The 20,532-nt window shown below is 57.6% G+C and overlaps 1 protein-coding gene across 1 annotated transcript; it reads right to left on the bottom strand.

The window, feature by feature from the left end:
* Positions 1-2,387: 2,387 nt before the first annotated feature.
* On the bottom strand, positions 2,388-16,470 carry ONECUT1 (one cut homeobox 1; the record flags this gene model as incomplete). Its single annotated transcript, XM_084293147.1, has 2 exons — positions 2,388-2,680; positions 15,390-16,470. 2 exons carry the CDS (start codon positions 16,468-16,470, stop codon positions 2,388-2,390), a joined length of 1,374 nt encoding a protein of 457 aa, XP_084149273.1.
* Between the last annotated feature and the right edge of the window lie 4,062 nt (positions 16,471-20,532).

The following is a 20,532-nucleotide window of genomic DNA, read 5'->3' on the forward strand; positions in this document are numbered from 1 at the left end:
ATTTCCCTGCATTTTTAAATTCTCAAGTTTTAAATAAATAAGGCTTTCTTTTCTAAACTATAGGTACGTTACAAAGCAGTGTTTTGCTGGAAAAAACTTAAACATTAGTTACCACTGTCCTTTATCAATCTCACACTAATGAAACTGCATTCATAAGATACTTTATAGGTGAGCTTATTAATATTTGTCAATTATGCCTTGGTGGGAAAGGAACACTAAAAAGAAAGCTCCCTAAAATTTAAGGTAAGCTAGGGGCAGTAAAACATCACAGATTACATTTGAATAGATATTTGCTTTGCCATTCTTAAACTGGGTATAACATAGAAAAATGGGGAGAAATATCTGTTGCCCAAAACCTTGGTTTTATTTGACTTTATTTTAATAAAGAGATTTTTCAGTTAAATTCTAAACACTTACCGGAAATTAACTGTATACCCTGAAACTTGACTAGACCCTGTCATCTTGGGAAATCAATGGTGCTACAAAGGTGCTCAACTTCGGTGTTGCTAATATTTGAGCGGGCTTCATCACCAAAACCTGCATTGTTGATGTTGTCTGGATTCTAGTTTACCTTGAATTTTTTTTTTCTCTCTCTCTCTATTTTATTTTATTTTTTTTTAAAAAAGGGTGTAAGTAAGATTACCTATTTCTAATCCTTTGGGCCTAACCTGCATATTTGATTACTTTGGAATTCTAACTAATAATATTACTACAGCAATTTGGAACACCGGTTAGAAATCTAACAGGCACATGTATGGTTTTTAAAGTCTATTTTCCCCTTACACTAAAATTTAATATGCAGATGTTGCATGCTTTACGTTTTAGTTTTATCGGAGTAGGGATGGGATGGTTTATCTTCTAAGGTTCTGTTAGCAACAGAGCAGTTAAAGCTTTTCAACTACAAATTTTAAACTATTTCATGCATTATCCTGATTAACAGATGAGCAAGAAAGAATGCACAGAACAAAAGCTCAGACTGCTGCCCACAGATATGAAGCCATGGAACAACAGGCTGTGCCTTGGTGTCATGGGGACTTTGCTACTGACTTCAGAGGAACCATAATTTGGCTTTCCAAAAGCACTCCTGGAGCTCCTGTCGGAGCTGTTCCCACCACCATCACCTTCTGTCCTACTGCTGTTTTCGATGGGAAAAGACCCCGAGCCTTCAAAGCTATCTCTATTCCTTCACCTAGGAAAGTCAATAGGTTAAAAAAATAAAGGGAAAAAAAAAAAAAAAAAAAAAAAAAAAGCAGCAGCTCACTAACGTCAATGAGCATTGATCAGGCACAGGGCCCTGTGGTTTTAGGTTTCCTCAGATTTTCTCATTTGTGTATTGTCTCTTTTGGGCTGGGGCGGCACGTGGGGCAGCACAGGCCGCCTGCTGCCACTGGCACCAGCGACGGATGCGGCCCCCGGCCACCGGCCCCCTGCCTGCCACTGCCCCACCGCTGCTGGCATTCTTTCTTGCCGATCGTGAAAAGAAACGATAGTGTGGTATTACTAATGGCAAATAACAGTCTTGATTACAAGTTTTTATGTGTTATACAGTTAGATTAGTTTATACCTATAACTCTACATAGTATTTTGTGTAAAAATAGCTTTGGAATATTAAAATCATTGCAATAAAATACCTGCAATATAATTATTAAATGTGTTCTTTGGTAGCTAGTCGATTTTTTATGGATGGAATAGTTTTCCTTTTTTAAATCTGAACATTCCTTAACAAACAAAGAGAATGCACTGGTTTAGGTACCATTCAAAATTTCTTTGCCTAGTTTGAACTTGTTTCCGGGCATCTTGCCGGGGAAGCTCAAACACTGAAACAGCAAAAATCACACTACCGTTCAAATGAATTCAGACGACTCCACGCCTTGCCGGTCGCGCCGCGGCACAACCCTCTCTGCAGACCAGCCCTGACTCAGTCCCTAACCACCGGCGTGTACACAGTACGGATACACTGCACACCTTCATGGCAATCGCTGTGGAAATGAAGAGCCATATCTGAAAAGATGTCCCTTCAATGACAAGAAATCACTATGTTCCAAACCACTAAACAGCCAAGAACGGTGAAGATGATCATGAACGAAGGTGTGAGACCAGTGGTCTGCTTCTCTTCTCTTTGTGTTCCACTTTGTTCATTCCATTTCGCTGTCTTCTTTTGTTTTATTTTTTTGCAAGTCGTCATCCTACTAAAGCGTGTGTCTTAGAACAAAGTCATAATGCAGGTGAAATAAGTCTTTGGTTTCTTTGGACTTATAAATAGCATTTTTTTTCAAATAGTTCTAAGTATAAACCTGCTATCTTGAGGTCCTGGTCTGTCTTTATTTATTTATTTATTTATTTATTTTTAAAGCTTTTCCACCGAGGTTTAGTTCGTGGTTATTCCTTCATGCTTTGGTACAAGTGCTTGATGAAGAAGATGAGTTGCCTGAATTGGAGCTGCCCTCGTCTTGCCACTTATCCAGACTCCTCCTCCGTGCATTCATGAAAAAGTTGCTGACGGTGCTCAGCTCCAACCCAAGCTGCTGGGAAATGGTGATTTGTAATTCTTTGGACGGACGCTTATTTTCCTTGAATATTGCATGTAGAGTTCGACGCTGGACATCTGTGAAGACCAACCGAGGCTTTTTGGGGGTATTCCCTCTGTCCTTCCCGTGCTCTTGTTCTTTCCTCTTGCACGCTGTAAGAAAAGGGAGCACGGGTTAGAGAGGTCTTGCAAAGGAGTAAGTTACAACTAGGAAAAAAAAGTAACATTCACTTCAGCTTTCACATTTGGAAAAGATGTGTGACACGAGATAACACAGATACAAGTTACATACATATTTCATGGATCCACCAACAGGTACTCACATGAATCCAGGCTGCTGTAAGGTTTGTAAATGAGAAAAACAATTTGACATGGCCTTTCAGCCACCTGACTCTGCAATGGCTACTCTCACCCCTTGCAATGCCCGTTTCACATATTTCATAGGCTTCTTGGGGTGAGAAGAGCCAGCCTGGGGGCCTGTTGCGTTCAGCTGAGGTCAGCAGGGTGCCTTCGATGCGCTACTTGGGAGAGGGTGCAGGGGGTGCAGAGCGCATTTCTTGTGGGGTGGGTGTAGAGGGTGCTGTGGGACAGGCAGGGAGCTGGCACGGGACAGGCACAAACGTGTCCCTGCGGTTTTGTCACCAGCTCCCTTGCATGGGGACAGCTCCAGGCCTGGCCCTGCTGGGCAGCACCCGCATCTGCATGGTAGGGCAGCCCCTAGGTTTACCACCTTGCTTTAATATGTGAACTAAATGCAAATTCAAAATTTTAAATTTTAATATATTATAAGCTGTCAAAAATGTAAGGAATTTACGTTAGAAAATGCTTTTATCATTGTCTGTTCAAACTCAGAACACGCTGTTACTGAGGCTAAATTTTGAAAATACCCATTAGTGCTGGGAGTTTACATAATGGCCCTACAAGGCTGAGTGGAAATTCACTGCACTCTTAAATCAGCCTTTCCCACATTTTTTGTCTTCATTATTTGTTGTCAATACATTTCTATATTTGTTTCTTTTTGGCTGAGAAAAAAACAAACTGAGAAAACGGGACCCTGTTACAGTCGTATAGGCCCAGATGGTTATGTATTTTGAACAAAACAAACCACGCTTTGCCACACAGAACAAGGGTGTAGTAAATCTTCCCTATGAAATTTCACTTCTTTCCTCTCTCTCCCCTCTTCTCCCCCTCAAGCACTGTTCTACCCCACATCACTGCAGCGGCAACCTGAAATCTGCCTTGCAGATCACCTGCTCAGCAGAATCCGTGGGGCTGGAAGCATGGCTCCGAGTCCCCCGACAGCCTTTGACCGCCTGCCAGCTCATATTGTTAGCATTTAGCTAGGATAAAAGGTTTCCTTGGGAGGACAGATTGGTCTGTCTCACTTTCAAAAGATTCTGAAGCTGTCCGTTTCCTCTTTTTTCCCTCCAACAATGTTCTTTAATGCTGATTTAGAGAGGTATTTCTGAAGAGAATATGGATGTTCTGTCTCTGTGTGTCTAGTCCTGACTTCCGTGGAGATCAGTGCTGGTCATATCAAGTATTTTGTGCAGCATTTCCACCTATCCCATGGATGTTGGAACAAAGACAGCAAATTACTTTACAGAGGTCCTTCCAACATCTTTCATTGCTACCGAGAGCCAGCGTTGGCACGAGGGTTTCATTGCCTGAGGAAAGTATAAAAATAGTCCCCCACTGCTTGTACTTCCAGGAGCAGCAAGCGCACAGGGGCGGCAGCAAGGCTGCGGAGCCGCGAGGCAGCGCTGGGGCTGGGCGGTGCTGGGCGAGGCAGGGCTCACTGCCCGGCCTTCCTGCCCTCTCCACGCAGAAGCTTTTGAAGCGCTCCCTAATGATGAGCATCCCAGCTGCACGCCCCTTCATGAGCAATGACACATCGATCACATGGACTGAGGTGCCAGACTCGTATCTTCTATAGTTATTTTTATCTGGAAAGCTTTGAAGAGTACTTTGAAGATACATCCTGACCTCTGAAATGTGGTATCACTTTTGGGCTGAAAAACAGGTTTCTTCACATGAGCAACCCCTTGTGAAGTTAAGCTGGTGAACACACTGCAGGGATCAGGCTCTGCTGAAATAATTCTGCATCCTGATTAAAGTGAATGTCGATAACTCACAGGTTAAAAATATTATTGCAAGAACAGCTCATTAGTTATCAACCAATATTAGAAATGAGAAAACGAGGAGCACAAGAGATATCAACAGTCTCAACTTTTCATACTCCTAAAAACTTGAGGCTCAGAAATTCCTGTAAGAGCAGCTGCAGGGCTCAGCTTCAGCGACTCTGCCCCTGCTAACAGGGACAAACCAAACCCATGCCACGTTTGCTGTGCCTAACAACTCGTATCTTCACACTGCTTTACGCCTCACTTTTTCAAAGACTGCATGAACTCCGGCTTTCACCTAGATGGACTGTCCAGAGGGGAGATCAACATTTTCCACACAATCCTAACTACACCAGCAGCACGATCCACGTCAGCATTGTGCGCTGCTCCAGCAGGAACCTGCACGCCACAGATCACAGGCACAGCGGTAAGCACAAGGCTGGTTCAATTAGCTGTGTAAACCTTGGGGGCTTCAATCACAAACGAGTACAAGTGTTCTCTGAAATCACAGAGAATTAAAAAAACAGCCATGTATTGTGAAACTAACTTGCTTATGATGTCTACCAGAGCTTGTGCTCATCTCCTGAAATTTAATGTTCCTGAATAATTGTTTAGCTAGAGAACTTCCCAAGAGTTACCAAATACTTTGTTCCTGAACTTCAGTTGTACCAGAGACCTCAGTTAGAGACCTCTGTGACTGGTGATACCAGACACATCCAGGTGATGGAGTACGCACTGAGTGGTTGAAACCCTGACTCCACTTTCCTACTGGTTGTCTGCCAGCTGATGAAGAGGAGAGGGGAACAAGACTCAACAGCACCCATGGCAGCATTGGCTGAATCCCTCCGGCTGCCAGCACAATGCCCACAGCCACGTCATGTCTTCAGACATGTAATGCACCATACTGGGCCACATGAGCACCTGGTTCATCTCAGCCGAGCCCACCAGAGGGCAAGCTTTAGCATTGCCCAGTTGCTCCCTGGAGGTACCGACAGGCAGCCACCCACCCCTTCCACCCCTTCCTCCTTCAGCACGGCGGCCTTTTGGTTTCTTAACAAACCGCCACCCGGGATCACTGGTTTCCTACGGCTCTGGTTTAGCCCAAAGCCTATCGAATAAGAAGTGCTTGTCCTCATGTCTAAGCTGGAGTTCGCCAACTGTGAACCAAGGACTGACCACTCCTTGGCTCAGGGGTGAGGACCGGCTCTGTGGCAGCTGGGGACCTCGTGTGTGCCATGGGGAGCACCGCAGCCGGCTGCTGCCTCCCAAGCACGGCGCGGCCCCACGCAGGCGGAGCGAGGCCACGCTGCGGCAGCAGGGCCTAGCACCTGGCTGCAGCCTGGCCCTGGGCCCTGCTCAGCACTGCCTGCAGACCCTTCCTTGTCCTGGGCAGCTGGTGACACCTGCCAAATCTGCAATGCAAAGCTTGTTCCTGTTCCAGCTCTGCTCCTGCTAACGTTCCCGAGCAGCAGACTGAGGGCAAGGCTTCCCGATAGGCATAATTGTTCAAAGAGCTCTTGCAACGGCGCTGCCAGGCCTCCTCCTGTGAGCAGGAAGGGTGGATCCCACCTTTCATCTTCTGCCTTGTCCAGACCCAGGAATATTAATAGCACTTAAAAATAAATAATGGTGATAATGAAAAACCGTAATAGGGTTTCCTGACGATCGTTTTCCCTGCATTGGAGCCAATCAATTTTAATAATAAATCATAGCTTCGAGCCTGCCAGAGAACAAATGTACACCGCGGGATGAAACGCTCCAACGTGAGCGTCTGTCCAGGCGGGCACAGAGGACGGGCAGACAGCAGGGCCGTCCCCCTTGGTGTCCTGGCCTGCAGCAGGAAGATGGCGGCGCCGGCAGCACCCGGCCTCTGGCCAGGCCCTCCTCTGAGGAAGGCAAAGGTGGTCGCTGAGGCCAGTGGCTTCACAGACACCAAGCGCACCCTGTTTGGGAAAAACACCAAAGCCTGTCTTTGAAACCACACACCGAGATAAGGATTTTATGTAGTGGAAGATAATAAAAGTAAATTGCGTTGATGTCCTTCACAGGCACCTGCCCTCTCACACAGCACAGAAGCCGAATTCAGGAAGCAGTGCTCCCGGCGGCGTGAGCGTCTCCACAGCATGGCACGGCTGCACCCTGCTGGCCCCACGCAGCCACCCTGCCCTCTGCCCTGTGCTGTCCCAGCTGAGCGCCGTGCCTTGCCAAAGAGACTTAAGAAAGCCTAGTTAAAACATATCAAAGCAGAGTATAAGGCAAAAGTCACTCTGAGTCTGGCAACACATGTGCAGATATGACAATGTAACATTATCAGTGCCAGAAGGAGCCTTATAAATCCACTGCTGAACTCTGGCCTCTCCCAGCCACTTCCATCTTCCTCTGCCTGGAGCAACAGATATTTTTGACACTCGCAATTCTCCTGATACAGTCCATCAATCTATTTTTGTCTCCCTTTGTTCCTTCTGAGTTGCCTGAGGGATCTGGCTGAGTTAACTTGCCGGGGCTGGCAAGGCCTGTACACCTCCTTATGGCCCAGCTGGTGGTGGGCAGCACAATTCCTGCAGTCTCACCACTGCCATGGCACTGTTTATCAGCATTTTCCTCCAGCGCGTGGCTGGTCCGACTGCCCATAACACGATAGGACCCATCCTGTGCTTGCAGGGGAGGGGATGATCACAATCGCTATGAAAATGCTCTAATTACATGCTTATGCTGGAAGAGAGATGAGGGTGCTTTGCCTGCCTGTGACGTGAACCGCTCTGTTCTGTCCTTCTAAAAGTCCAGACCACAGTAAGTGCAGGTGTTAACCCTGACACCTGATCTAGTCTTTCATCCCTATGGGGTGGATTTCTTCTTAAAATGCCCCTTTCAGGATGGCTCGTGAACTTTGAAAGATCACATACCACTGAGATGGGGAAGAGCAGCCACTTGGACAAAGCCCAGTAAAACTTCACTATTTATGAGCATTGTATTTGCTTCAGACAGGTGGCTAAAAACAAACAAACAAAACAAAAACCAAAAACAAACAAACAAACAAAAACCAGCATTATGCTTCTCTCACAGACTCCAGTGCAAGGTTCCCAGGAAGTAGCAGGGGAGTTTACAAGCTAACAGCTTCACAGCTGTGAGCTGAGAGCAGTCACCCTTCCCCAAGAAACCCCAAGAAGGGATGCAGCCTGGCTCTAACAGGTGCCAGCAAAAGCTTTGCATTCTGCATATGACATAGGAGAGACAAGGAAGCACGTATTAGATTGACTTGAGAGAGCTCTCAAAGCTTTTGTGAGCTTTTGCCCCCTCCTCTTGCAAAGGCAAATCATTTAGCTGTCCCAAGTTCATGCCTACAGGACAGGTCTTGGAGACATAAAAAAAACCTTTAAGAATTTCCTCTTTAAATGCATTTTCTAATTTTTGTTGTGTCAGGTCTATGGAGCCTGGGACCTGCCTGAGCTGCAGTCTGAACTGAGACCCTGCAAATTTCTTTCTAAAGCACCTATTTCTTGTTTTGAAATGTCACAAAACACCCAATAACATTTTCAGAGAATGAAAAGTCTTCACCGATACAAGCTAGAGTATCCCAAGGGATATTCCTCTGAAGGAGGCTCTACCTTTGGGTGGAGAAGGCAGCAGGATTTCCACAGGAGACTGAAAGGACTCCTGTGTAAGGACTTTGGACATCAGAGATAGTCCTAATCACACTGGCTGCAGGAGCTCAGTGGAAGCAAGTAGCCAAAAGTTTATGGTAAATCCATAGTGATGATAATACATAATGAAGTGTGATAAGCTCTATCCTTATCATGAGAAAAACACCTCCGGAGCATGCAGAGAAGCACACAAATAATGGATCTTTCTTAATCATCAAAAACTTTGTATTTTGGGAACATGAGAACAAGATTAGCAGCCTGTCAGACATGTTACCTGACCTCTGACTTCCCCACATGAACAAAAAGCAGGCAAATCCGTTTGGTCTGGATGGACAGCTCCAGCTCCATGTGTCACTCACCCTGCATAGTACTGCCCCTGCATGCCCCGTGCCTTCGATGGGCCCTGGCAGACGGGACCCCTTGGGCACAGTGCTGTATGCGCAGCTCATGGCCACGTGCTCCATGGCAGCAGTCAGCACAGATGGACCCCCAAAAGCTTCCAGCCATGGCAGGACAAGGCCTGCCCCTTGCGCTTGATGAAAGCCCACACAGGTGACACTGGCTCCCTGAAACTCTCCCCTTTCATCTGAAGAGAACACAGACTATACCGAAGTGTCTGAACACACACTGAGTGTCCTCGTATCCCTCCTGGCACCACTCAGCATTTTGTCTCTCTGGGAATTTGCATTCACGCTTATTCAGAGTGTGGGTGTCTCCGTCTTCTCAGAGGTCATTTGATGTGGATCTTACTTCTCTGCTGCCACAGCCAGGCAGCATTTCCCTGTTGTTGTTTCACAATGCAAGAGGAGTTGAATCCATTTCTATATGGGAAGTTCAAAGAAGGACAGCAGTTTGTCAACATAAAGACCCCAGCAGAGACCGTGACTGGCAAACATCTCACTGCTGTGTGCTGTATTAAAATGGGTGACCTTAATTTGCTGCCGCTGGAATAATAAAGGGAATCTAAGTCATGCTGACTCAATGCGTTGGGAAGCTGCGGTTTCCACAAACTTATGGTGCTGATGGGTCTGTAACCGCTCGCATGAGCTGACATTGCCACTGCAGGACCTGTTGCTAAGTGGATCAATCAGGGCAAAGCACCCGATCGTCCTGCGATATCATTTAAAGCAAACGTTTCATTTCTTTCACTGGGTCCTTAGTTAACCATATTACCGTGACAAATATTTCTTTGTCTAGCATAAGTAGTTAGGATTTAATCACTTTAACGGCATCTTAATTACCCCAAATGAATTGAAAGGACATTTAATAGCAAAGATTAAATTGCCTTAATGAACGATTTCTGTGACTGCATCAATATTTTAATCACGTTAGCGCTTCCCGACGCGCCCACGAGCGCTGGCGGCGGCCGGCCCCTGGGTGGCGACCTCTCCTCGCCGCTGCTGCGCCGCGCCGCACCTCCCCGCACCGCTCCGCACCGCACCTTCCCGCACCGCTCCGCACCTCACCGCACCGCTCCGCCCCCGTTAACGATTTTTTTACATGGGAGTCGCACCGGGCCCGCCGCCCACGGGCAGCTTCGCATCCTCTCGTTCCCGCCGGGTGCGGTGCCGCCGCTGTCCCCCCGCCCCGGGGTTCTGCTGCTGCGGCCCCGTCCCGGGGCGGTGGAGGCGGCGGCATCCTCCAAAACCCTTCCCCGGGACGTCAAGGGCCAGCAAGGTGCGCTCAGCAATCCGGGCGGCTGCTCGGGCTCGTGTCCCAAGGTCCGGCCCCGCTTCCCCTCCGCTGCTTTTGAAGCCCTTGGTCACTTCCGATGATATTCAGAGAGCCAGAAATTAAGGAGAAGAACGCCGGGGAAGTAAAACCGAGTTCCTACACCCGGGGGCACCAGGGCAGCCGGGTGCGGGACCCCCGCAGGCAGTGCCACCGAGCTCTGAAAACATCCAGGAAAGGACCGGCCGCCCCGCAACTTCTCTGCCGGCCTCGCTCAGGAACTGGCCCCGTGTTCTCCGGTTTACCGCCGGGGGCTGTTGCGAGCAGCAGCTCTCCGGGGGCGCACAGCCCCTGCAGTCCCCCACGCAGCTGGCACCTGCCACGCTCCGACTGCCACTGGGGCTGCGCCCGAGGAGTGACCAGGGAGCGTTCCTGCCGCCCTGAAACGGGAAAATCCCAAATACCGTTAATCTAATATTGCTTCTACGAATCGTTCTCTTGGCATCACGAAGCTGACTTCCTCATACGCGAATGGCTCGGGTAAGGCGCGTTTTGGGAGAATTTCAGCAAGAACCGGCCTCTTCCCCATCAGTATACGAGTCATCCAGATGGACTGATGGTCGAAATGAAAATCAACATTTATCGATTTGATCGTGCAGGAGTGCAGTAGTCACGGAAATAGCCGACGGGGTGCCACGCTAGGTCCTCCCTCGACACTCAGGAAAAACTGCGCCTGTGCCCGCACTCATCTGATGAAAGCCACGAGCACTTCAGCAACAGCTCCTGAGCCTGAGTCCCTTCGGTGTGCCTCGCAGAGAACCCTTGCGCGGAGGGTGCGGGGATCCTCCTGCTACACCGGGGACGGGCGAACGCTGCCCGAGACAAAGCCCGAGCTGCCTTCAGGAACGCACCACCGCGGCCTTCCCAGCCCGTGCATTTCCAGCCGATTTCGCACCTCTCCAGCAGCTCCCGGCTGCGTAAAGTGGCGCTTGGCAGATGCCGGCTCCCAGCTGCGGTGCCCCGCGGCTCCTCGGCCCTGCTCACGGAGCGTCCTGGCCCGCCTGGCTGGGCTCGGGGCGGCTGGGAAAAGGCTTCGGTTTCCTCTGCCGAGCGTTCCCAGCCGGGGCGCCCGCTGCCCGGGGGCCGAAGGCTCCGCTTCCCAGGCACTCGGGGAGCGCACCGGGCCGGGGACCGAGCCCTCCGGGGGCCGCCGCTCCGCACACAGCCCGAGTGCCCGGGGCCGTTAAGCATCACCGACGGGGCCTCGCCCCCGCTGCAGGCGGCACGGAACCCCCCGGCCGTGCTGTACCGTGCCGTGCCGTGCCGTGCCGTGCCGTGCCGTGCCGGCGGTAACTGTCCGCAGTGCTGAAGCCGCCGCGGGCCGCGCCGCCCGGGCAAGCCGCGAACGGGGCCGGGGCCCAGAGCTGTCCCGGGAGCCCGCACCGAGGCGCCCCGGCCCCCTGCGTGTCCCACGGCCGTGTCCCGGCCCGGGGGAGCCGCCGCTGCCCGGTGCGGGGGCCCGCTCCGGCGGCGGTCAGTAGATGGCGCAGAGCCCCCGGGAACGGGAGGCGGCGGGAGCCCGGTGGCACCGGGCGGCGCGGGCAGACGGGGCGGGAGCGCTTCCGAGGCCGCTTTGTCCAACAGGCAGCGAGGGTGGCAGCGGGGAACGGGGCCCGCCGGGGTCCCCTCGCCACACGGCGGGGAATTCTAGCAAAGGGCCCGGGGGTGCCGGGACCGGGCACAGAGGAACGCGGCTCCCCGCTGCCCGGCCCCGCTCCTCCACCCCCCGCTGGGCAAACACTAACGAAGGGCAAACGCCGTGCTGGGCGAGCGGCCCTCAAGCAATCCCGCAGCAAGGCCGCTCTCCGCCCCTCGGCCCCGGCATCTCGCTCCGGGTCCAGCACCCGCGGGCCGGCCGCGGCCACGGCCTCTGCCCCGGGGTGCGGGCGGCGAAGCCCCCGGTCGCTGCCCTCCGCTCCCCCGGTGCAAAGGCACAGCCCCGCCGGTGGCCGTCGGACGGGCTCTAGCGAGGCGCTCGCGGCCGGCCCGCTGCTGCTGCTGCTGCTGCTGCTGCTGAGGCCGGGCGGCAGCGGGGCAAGAGGGGCGGGCGGCGCTCCTTAGATTTCATACTTAACGTGGGAAACGCTCTGATTGCCGTATCGATTTCCTTACAGTTAATTTGGTGAGGATTTCTCGCCGACTTCCCAGCCTTCGCTTAAGCAGAGATTTAATTTGGGAGGGAGGAAGGAGAAGGGGAGGGAGGAAGGGACGCGAGCTCGGCAGCCGGCAGCCAGGCCGCAGAAGCCCAGCGAGCAGCCGGGCCGAAGGGAGCCGGGCCGGGCCGGGCCGGGCCGGGCCGAGCCGCCCCCCTCCGAGCCCCGCCACCTGCTCCCCGCTCCCACCGGCCCGTGCCGGGCTCGGGAAGCCCCCGTCGCAGCGGGAAGGGCCGGTGGAGGCGGCTCCTGGGGCTCCCGCTCCCTCTTTTTGTCGCCTGCTGGAGCAGCGAGGCCGGGGGGGCTCTCGGAGCCCCCTGCCCCGGTCCCCTCGCTCAGCACCGGGCACTCTCCGAGGCCCTCGGGCAGCGCCTTTCCAACGTCTCCCGGCTCGGCGCAGCTGGTTTTCTCCCGCACTAGAGGAGCCCGATTTGGCCTTCTTTATCCCTCCCTTGTCACCTCCTCCCCTAGAAAATAACCCGAAAGAAACCCACTCCCGAATCCCAGTAGGCTGCGGGAGGGCCGTGCGTTTTCTTTGAATTGCATTTATTTTTCGGGATCCCTTCGCTGCCCTTCCAAATGTCAGCAGAGGCGGGGGGAGGGCAGGAAGAATAACTCAGAGAGAAACGGGCAAATGGATAAATATTCAGCGACGAAGGGGGAGCGAGGGGGGACAGACAAAGGAAAAGAGAACAGAGAGGGGAAAGAAGATGGGATGAATAAGATGGAGGCTGGAAGAGGTCAGCTTTGCAATTAGCAGTTCTGCTTACATTTCAAGAGACAGCCCGGGAAGTGTCAAGACCTCAATCCCGCTCCCATGTAACTACCAATTTTTCCTCTATTTGTCGGAGCTTCTGTAATCTGGGAGGTAGGAAGCCCCCAGGGATGGCTGCAAGGGGCCAGTACTCGACATAAAGCGCCGGGCAGGAGCGCGGGGCCTAAACCCCCCGGGCTGCGCTCCCCTGGCCGCCCCCCGGCCGCTGCCTGCGGGCGCTGGGAAGAGGCGAGGGCTGCGGGGCTGCGCCGGGCATTTCTCCGCCTGCTGACGCTCCGAGCGCCCGGGAGCCGGTTATAACGGGGACGGGAAATTTAATTCGCGTCGGCTGGAGTCACTGCTGGCGTTTCGCGTTGCTGTTCACGCCTCCATCCCCGTCGGGGCGGGTTTCCGGCACGCGGCGCGTTTCCGCCCCGCGCGGGATGCTCCGTGCGGGGGCCGCGGGCCGGGCAGAGCCTCGAGCGGGGCGGGGCGGGGCGGGGGCGCGCTGCGGGGGCCGCCCCCATTGGCTGCGACGCGGCGCTATGCAAATGAGCACGTGCTGCGGGGGCCGCGCGAGGCCGCGCTGCGGGGCAGCCCCGGGGCCGCGCTGCGGGGACCCCCGAGCACGGGCGGCCCTCCCCGGCCCCCCCCCCCCCCCGGCCCCGGGCTGCCGGCCCGCTTTAGCCCCGGGGAGGCCGCTTGTCTGAAGCGCCAGCTGTCGGGTTGCAGCGCTAAGGGGAGGCAGAAGAGCAGGATGTTGTCTCCCTAGACGTATTGCCCGGAGCCGTGAATGGCAGGGTGGCGGGAGGAAGGGGGCGGTTTGGGGGCGCAGTGGGTCTCCCCGGACCCCGCAGCGGCCGCCTCCGTCCCTGCTCTTAGCACCGCCCCGGCGGGGCTGGCAGCGCTCCCCGGCCGGCAGCGCCAGGCAGGGGATGCCAGCAGGCTCCGAAGCGGGGGGTTGTTCCCAGTATCGATCTATGCAAATGAGGGGAGATTCAGGTCGACCGAATTGTCGTAAAAATACACGCCAAATCGAAGAAAGTTCGCCTTAGCAATCGTTAAGGGGATATCGGAAACACAAACCCCGTCCTCCTCTCTCGGATAGCACCAGCCAGACGAGGGTTTTACCCCTGGCGGGGGCTGGTGCTCAGAAAGGAAGGCGGAACGGGCATTTTCTGCGAGCTCAGACCTTTGAAACTGACTCCGCAGGAGTGGAAGCCAAAGAGAGCAACGTCCTCCACCAGCCAGCACCGGCAGGGACGGCCGCGGCACGGGGGAAGAGCGAGATCCCCGCCGCGTCCCCTCCCCGGCACCGCTCAGCCGCAGCCAGGCTGCGGGCACGGCCGGGGCCCAGCCAGGTCCCAGCCGACCACGAGGCGGTTCCCAGTTCCCCCAGTTCCCACCGTCGCGCCAGCCGGAGGCGCAGGGACGTTTGTGCGTTTGAAAGAAGAAAGATATTTGGCCCTTCCCTTATTTTTGTCGGTGAAACGGATCAGTGACCCCGGCTCCAAGTCGGATTGACTGTCTCGCGTTCTCCAGGGACAAATTAATGGAGACCTATCACTTAATTAACAAACCCTCACTCACGGCATATTAAACTCGGGCTCTGCACGGGGAGCACACGCTGGCGGGCCTGGGGAGGAGGCGGGAGGAGAACGGGTACAAAACAGGGCGGAAACACATTTTGCTCCTTCGGGTCTCCGAGCAGACAATACCGCCGCCGTGCCCCCCGAGCACACCGACCCCGCAATCGCTGGGGTGTTTCGAGGTCCTGGAGCGAGGCGGGGACACCACCCGGATCGCTTCTCTCGGGCAGGGGCATCGGCAGGAAAGCCGAGCTCCAGGGGCTAGTGCTAATTGCGACCGGTTCCAAACAAATAATAACCTAACGACCCTGGCCAACAGCGTTTCTGGCCGCGTCTCTCTAGCCGCCGCTCCCACGCCAGGCTCGCCGCGTTTGCGGGGACATCGCCGCCCCCGGGCACCGACCCCAGGCGCGGACCGCAGCCGGCCCCGGCCCCGGCCTCGCCGCACTGCCCGCGGCTCCGGAGCTCGCTCCCCTCCGGCGGCGCGGCGCGGGGCTCCCCGCGACCCCCGGCATTTGTCCGTGCCCCGGCCCGGGTCCCCGCTCCCGGCCCGGCCGCCAAACCAAATATTTCCTCCTCGACCGGCGCTGGGAACGGGACAAGGAGGTTAACGGCGAGCCTCCGGGCAGGCGGGCTGCGGGCCGCCCGGGCTCGCACCCGCCGGCTTTCGGGGCCGCTTCCCCGCGGCCGAGCCCGCCGCCGCCGCACCTGCCGGGGAGGGACGCGATCGGGCGGGCGCCCGGCCCCGGAGCACGGCGGACACCGAGCCCCCCGCCGCCCCTCCGGGAGCCCGGGGCCGGGGCCGGCTTTGTGCACGGGGCGGCCCGGGCCGCTGCTCAGCGCCGGCCCCCCCGGGCCGCAGCGGGCTCACCTGCCAGCCGCAGAGCAGACATCCGCTGAAACTCCGGCTCCTGGAGCCACTTCCACATCCTGCGGAAGGTCTCCCGGCCGGATTTGAGCTTGCTCCAGGGCTTGGGGTTCCTCAGCAGGTCCGAGAGGGTCCCTTGAGAGCGGCACAGCACCCGCTGGGCGAAGATAGCCTGGGGGATGCTGTACCGCTTGAGCTCGGTGGTGATCCTCTGAGCTACTTCTTTGGTATTGATTTCTTCCATTTGCCCTGAATTACTTCCACTGTTGACCTGCGAACCGGTTACAGAAGGGTTTTGCTCCCTGGCCGAGCCCAGGATCTGCCCGTGGCTCTGGGCGTTCAGGTGGGCATGGGGGTGGTGCGGGATCCCGTTGATAGGCACCATGCCGGCGGAGGTGGGGGTGAGGTGTTGGTCGCCGTGCCTGGCTAACATGGCGGGGTGGTGGGCTTCGAAGCCGTTCGGGGTGAGCATTTTCTCGGCGGGCATGGCGGCGCCGGGGTGAGCGTAGTGGGGCAGCCCTTGCTGGGAGTTGTGGATGCCGCCCAGGCCCGACCCGGACAGCGGAGAGAGGCTCTGCCCCATGCCGGCGACATCCTTGTGGTAGGGGGTGTAGAGGTTGTTCACGGACGCCAGACCCCTCTCGTCCCGCATGAGCGTGAAGCTGCCGCTCACGTTGCCCGGGATCCGCTGGTGGGGGTGGTGGTGGTGATGGTGGTGGTGGTGGTGGTGGGGGAACTTGTCCGACACCGTCGAGATGGGAGGCAGCGGCTGCAGCGGGGTCAGCGTGGTGTAGGTGCTGCTCATGCTCATGCCGGGGGGGGTCTCGCAGGCCATGGTCATGGTGGGGTGCAGGGGCCCGCTCAGCCCGTGCTCGGGCGGCCGGTGGTGGTGGTGGTAGTCGCCGCCGTCGAGGATGGCCGCCATGCCCATGGGGCGCGGGTGGGCCGCCAGCTGCCCGCCGCGGTGGGCCACGGCGCCGCGGTGGTGGGGGCTGCCGCTCAGCAGCTCGGCGGCGGCGGGCACCGGCTCGTGGCTCACCCCGTGCAGGTCGCCGATGTTCTCCATCGCCAGCTGCGCGTTCATCGCCGGGCGTGCGGCCGGCCGGGCGGCACGGCCATCTGCGGCGCGGCCCGGGGCTCCTGGCGGCGGCCGCGGGACGGCGGCGGCGGGGGCGGCCGCGGGAGGGGCTCGGCGCTGCTGCCGCTGCTGCTCGGCCGCCCGCGGTTAAATTTTGGTTGGTGGTTTATTGGATTTTTTTTTTTTTTTAATGGATTTTTTTTTTTTTTTTTGGTGGATGACGGCGCCGGATCGCTCCTAGGGCCCCCGCTCTCTCAGGACGGGCTCCGCAGCCGCGGCGGGTGTGCGCCCGCGTCCCTCGCCGCCCCTGCCCATGGCTCCCGGCGCGCTCCCCGCCCGCGCACCGCCACCGCCACCGCTCCTGCTGCAGCCGCGGCGCCCCGACCGCACCGGCCCGGCGCATGCGCGCGGCGCCCCCCCACGCCCCCGGCCCCGCCCCGGGGCCGGCCCCGCCCCCCGTGACGTCACCGCCCCTATTAAGGAGGCGAGCCCCGCGCGCGGCGCCCAGAGCCGCGGCCCCGCCGCCCCCGGCGCGGAGCGCGCCCGCGCCCCCCACCCCCACCCCCCAGTGCCCTCCCCGACGGGGGCTGCCGGCACCGCCCCCCGGTGCCCCCCTGCGGGGACAGTTCCCGTTATCCCGGCCCCGCGGGGGGCGGTTCCCCCTCCCCTCACCCCCGCCGTGCGCCCCCCGCGCCGCGCCCGGCCCCGCAGGGCCCGCTCCGTGCCGCCCCGTCCCGTCCCGTCCCGTCCCGTCCCTTTGGCCATGGTTTTTCTCCCAAAAGAAAGAGCGGCAGGAGGAGGAGGAGGAGGGGAGGGAGGGGAGGGGGCGCGCACAGCCTCCCGCCGCCCCCCTGGCGAGCCGAGGTGCCTTTATGCGGGGCGCACGGGCAGCTGTGCCTTTGTCCGCCCGGGGACAGCGCCGAGCCCCGCCGGGCTGCGCGCAGCCTGTGCGCGGCGCCGAGCTGGGGGGGGGGCCGGGGCCGGGACAGGGCAGGGCCCCGGGAGGACCCCGTGTCCCGGTGCCGCCCCGGGATGGGCACCTGCGGGGGGTCCCCGTGGGCCTGGGCTACCGCCGGCCCTCGGCGGGCTCGCAGGAAACTTTTCTGTGCCTGGAGCGCTGCGTGCGCGGCCCGCGGAGCGGGCGGGATCGGGGCTTTTCCCCTAAAAATTTAGGCTTCCCACAGCCCGTGCGGTTATTTCCCGGCGCTAAACCCTCTGCACACCTCTGCGCGCTTTTGTGCTGGAGCTGGGGCCGCCGAAGCACCTCGCCGGGAGCCGCCCGTTACTCACCGCCGTTCGTTCTCCCGGGCTGCCCGAGGCTCATCCGCGTTTTATTTTACGCTAAAAAATACCTCCGGGTCCCGCACCTCTCCTGCCTCTCCGATCACTCCCCCCTCCCCAGACCCCTCTCCACCTCCCTGAATTTAGGCAATATTAACGTTAACAACGTCGCAATTTCTTCTAGCGAGGGATACGTAAGGAAAGGTGTAGCGGCGGCTCAAGCAAAAATAGCCCTGAAACGCAATTAGTGGTCTCAGGAAACGTTTGGGGTAAAATAAAACAAAACAAAACAAAACTATCCAGAGCATTTCGCCACCGCGACGCACGGCTGCGGCTGCTTTCCAGGCCAAGGCGAGGTGATGTTACGGGTCTAATCGAAACGTTGTCAGCTTCTTCATTGCCGACATCTGCATACAGGTTACCGCGTAATGAAAAATATTTCATCTCCACGCGTTTAACGGTTAGTTGTCAAAGCGAACATGATAGCGAATATGAGGCACTCCCTCGGATTTGTAGGGAAGGGCAGCATCCATTTTTCCCCAGGAAAGGTTCACCCCCACACCCGGCCTCAATTTCGGGGGTCCCTGGCCACACCGCCTCTGCCCAGGGGTGCGATTGCGGATCTCAGGCGATTCCCGGCCACCGCTCCGCAACCCTGCCTGCATCTTTCCTTCCCTAAAGGGCTTTTCCCCGTTACTCTTAGGGGCGAGCCTCGCAGCAAAATGCCCCGGCGTGAAAAAGCCGCCGGTGCTGGTGCACAGGAGGGGTCCCGTGGTGCTGCGGCCCCAAGACGGCGCCTGGGCACGGTTGGACCGCCGGGAGCCCCGGGACGCCGCCGAGGGCCCGGGGCAGCCCCGCCAGGCCCCGCAGTGCCCCGGCTCTAAACGCCGCCGCTGGGGCCGCGGGGCCGTCGGGGCGGCCCGACCGTGGGCTCCCCTCGGAGCGGAGCCTCCCGGCCCGGCGGCGGAGAGGGGAGCGCCGGGAGGGCTCATTTCGGTGCTTTAATCAATTCCTGCTCGTGCAGCCAAGTACCATATATTTAACAGAGTGATCGTTACCGCCCTTAAGTCTTTATTTGATCAGCAGGTACTCAGAGCGGACTTAAAACGCAACTTTGCTTGTTTGAATAGCGGTGCGTGCGTGTGTGTGTGTGTGTGTGTGCGTGTGTGTGTGTGTGCGTGTCTGTGTGTGTGTGTGTGTGTGTGTGTGCTTTTTAAAGCCGAGCTGATGGGGCACGGGGACGGCCTCGAGCTCCCGGCCGGCGCCGACACACGCGGCGCGGCCCCGACGGGGCGGCCTGGCCCCGGGCACCGGGGAGCGCCCGGCGGGGCGGACACACACCGGGCGGACCGGGCATGGCGCTCCTCTTCTTCTTCTTCTTCTTCTTCTTTCTTCGTCTTCGTCTTCTTCTTCTTCCCCTCCCTTCCCATTTCCATTTCCATTTCCTTCTCCTTTCTCTTTTCTTTCTTTCTTTCTTTCTTTCTTTCTTTCTTTCTTTCTTTCTTTCTTTCTTTCTTTCTTTCTTTCTTTCTTTCTTTCTTTCTTTCTTTCTTTCTTTCTTTCTTTCTTTCTTTCTTTCTTTTTCTTTCTTTCTTTCTCTTTCCTTCTTCCTTTCTTTCTTTTTTCTTTTTTTTTTTTAACTTCTTTTCCTTCCTTCCTTCCTTCCTTCCTTCCTTCCTTCCTTCCTTCCTTCCTTCCTTCCTTCCTTCCTTCCTTCCTTCCTTCCTTCCTTCCTTCCTTCCTTCCTTTTAACTTCTTTTCCTTCCTTCCTTCCTTCCTTCCTTCCTTCCTTCCTTCCTTCCTTCCTTCCTTCCTTCCTTCCTTCCTTCCTTCCTTCCTTCCTTCCTTCCTTCCTTCCTTCCTTCCTTCCTTCCTTCCTTCCTCCCTCCCTCCCTCCCTCCCTCCCTCCCTTCCTCCCTCCCTCCCTCCCTCCCTCCCTCCCTCATTTTGGGGTGCATGCCGCCGCTGTCAGCCCCGGCCCGGCCCCGCGCCCCTCTCCCTCCCTGTCCCCGCTCCCCCAGCGCGGTGACAGCTTGCGGCGGCCGCGGCTGCCAAGTCCCCTCGCACGGGGAGCGTGTCAAAGGTGACGCTCGGAGGCTCCCAAAGCCAACAGCTGCCGGGGGGGATTAACTTTTCCAGACTTTCCCCTGTTGAGCTTCTTGGAAACTTGCTTGGTGACAAAAACATATACATCTGTCACGGGCCAGGCAGAGAAAAGAGGGCTTTAAAGGCTGGGGCAAGCGGGGGAGGGCCGGGCATTCAGGGCAAGCTGCGGAGGGCGGGGAGAGGCGGGGGGCTCGCTGCGGGTGCCAGCCCGGGGGAGCGCAGGGCCCGGGCGGGGGGTCCGCCCCCGCCACCCCCCCCAGCAGCCCCGACCCCCAGCTCTCGCACGGAGCCGTGCGCCCGGCCCCGACGGGGCGAGCAGGGCCACGGCTCCGCGCCCCGTTCCGGCCACCCCCGGCCCCCTCGCCTGGCCAGGGCGGCAGCTGAGTCCCGGGGGAGCCGCGGGCAGCCCGGGAAGCGGCGGCTGGGCTCGTCCCGGCCCCGCCAGGCAGCCCCCGCTGCCCGCCCCAGGGCGCCGGGCTGCCGTCGGGCCGCGCACAGCCCGCTCCCCGCCGCCTGGGCTCCCGGCTTCGGGGGCTGGAGGGCTCGGGGGGGTCCCTCCGGGGCCGGGGAGCGCGCAGGGGGGCGAGGGGCGAGCCCCGAGGGCTGCGGGCGCTGCCCCGGCCGGGCCGCCCCGAGCCGCCTCTGCAGCCGCGCTCTGCCGCCCCCCCGGCGCGAACCGCA

This window comes from Netta rufina (assembly GCF_964035555.1).
Source record: "Netta rufina genome assembly, chromosome: 11".
NCBI lineage: Eukaryota > Metazoa > Chordata > Aves > Anseriformes > Anatidae > Netta > Netta rufina.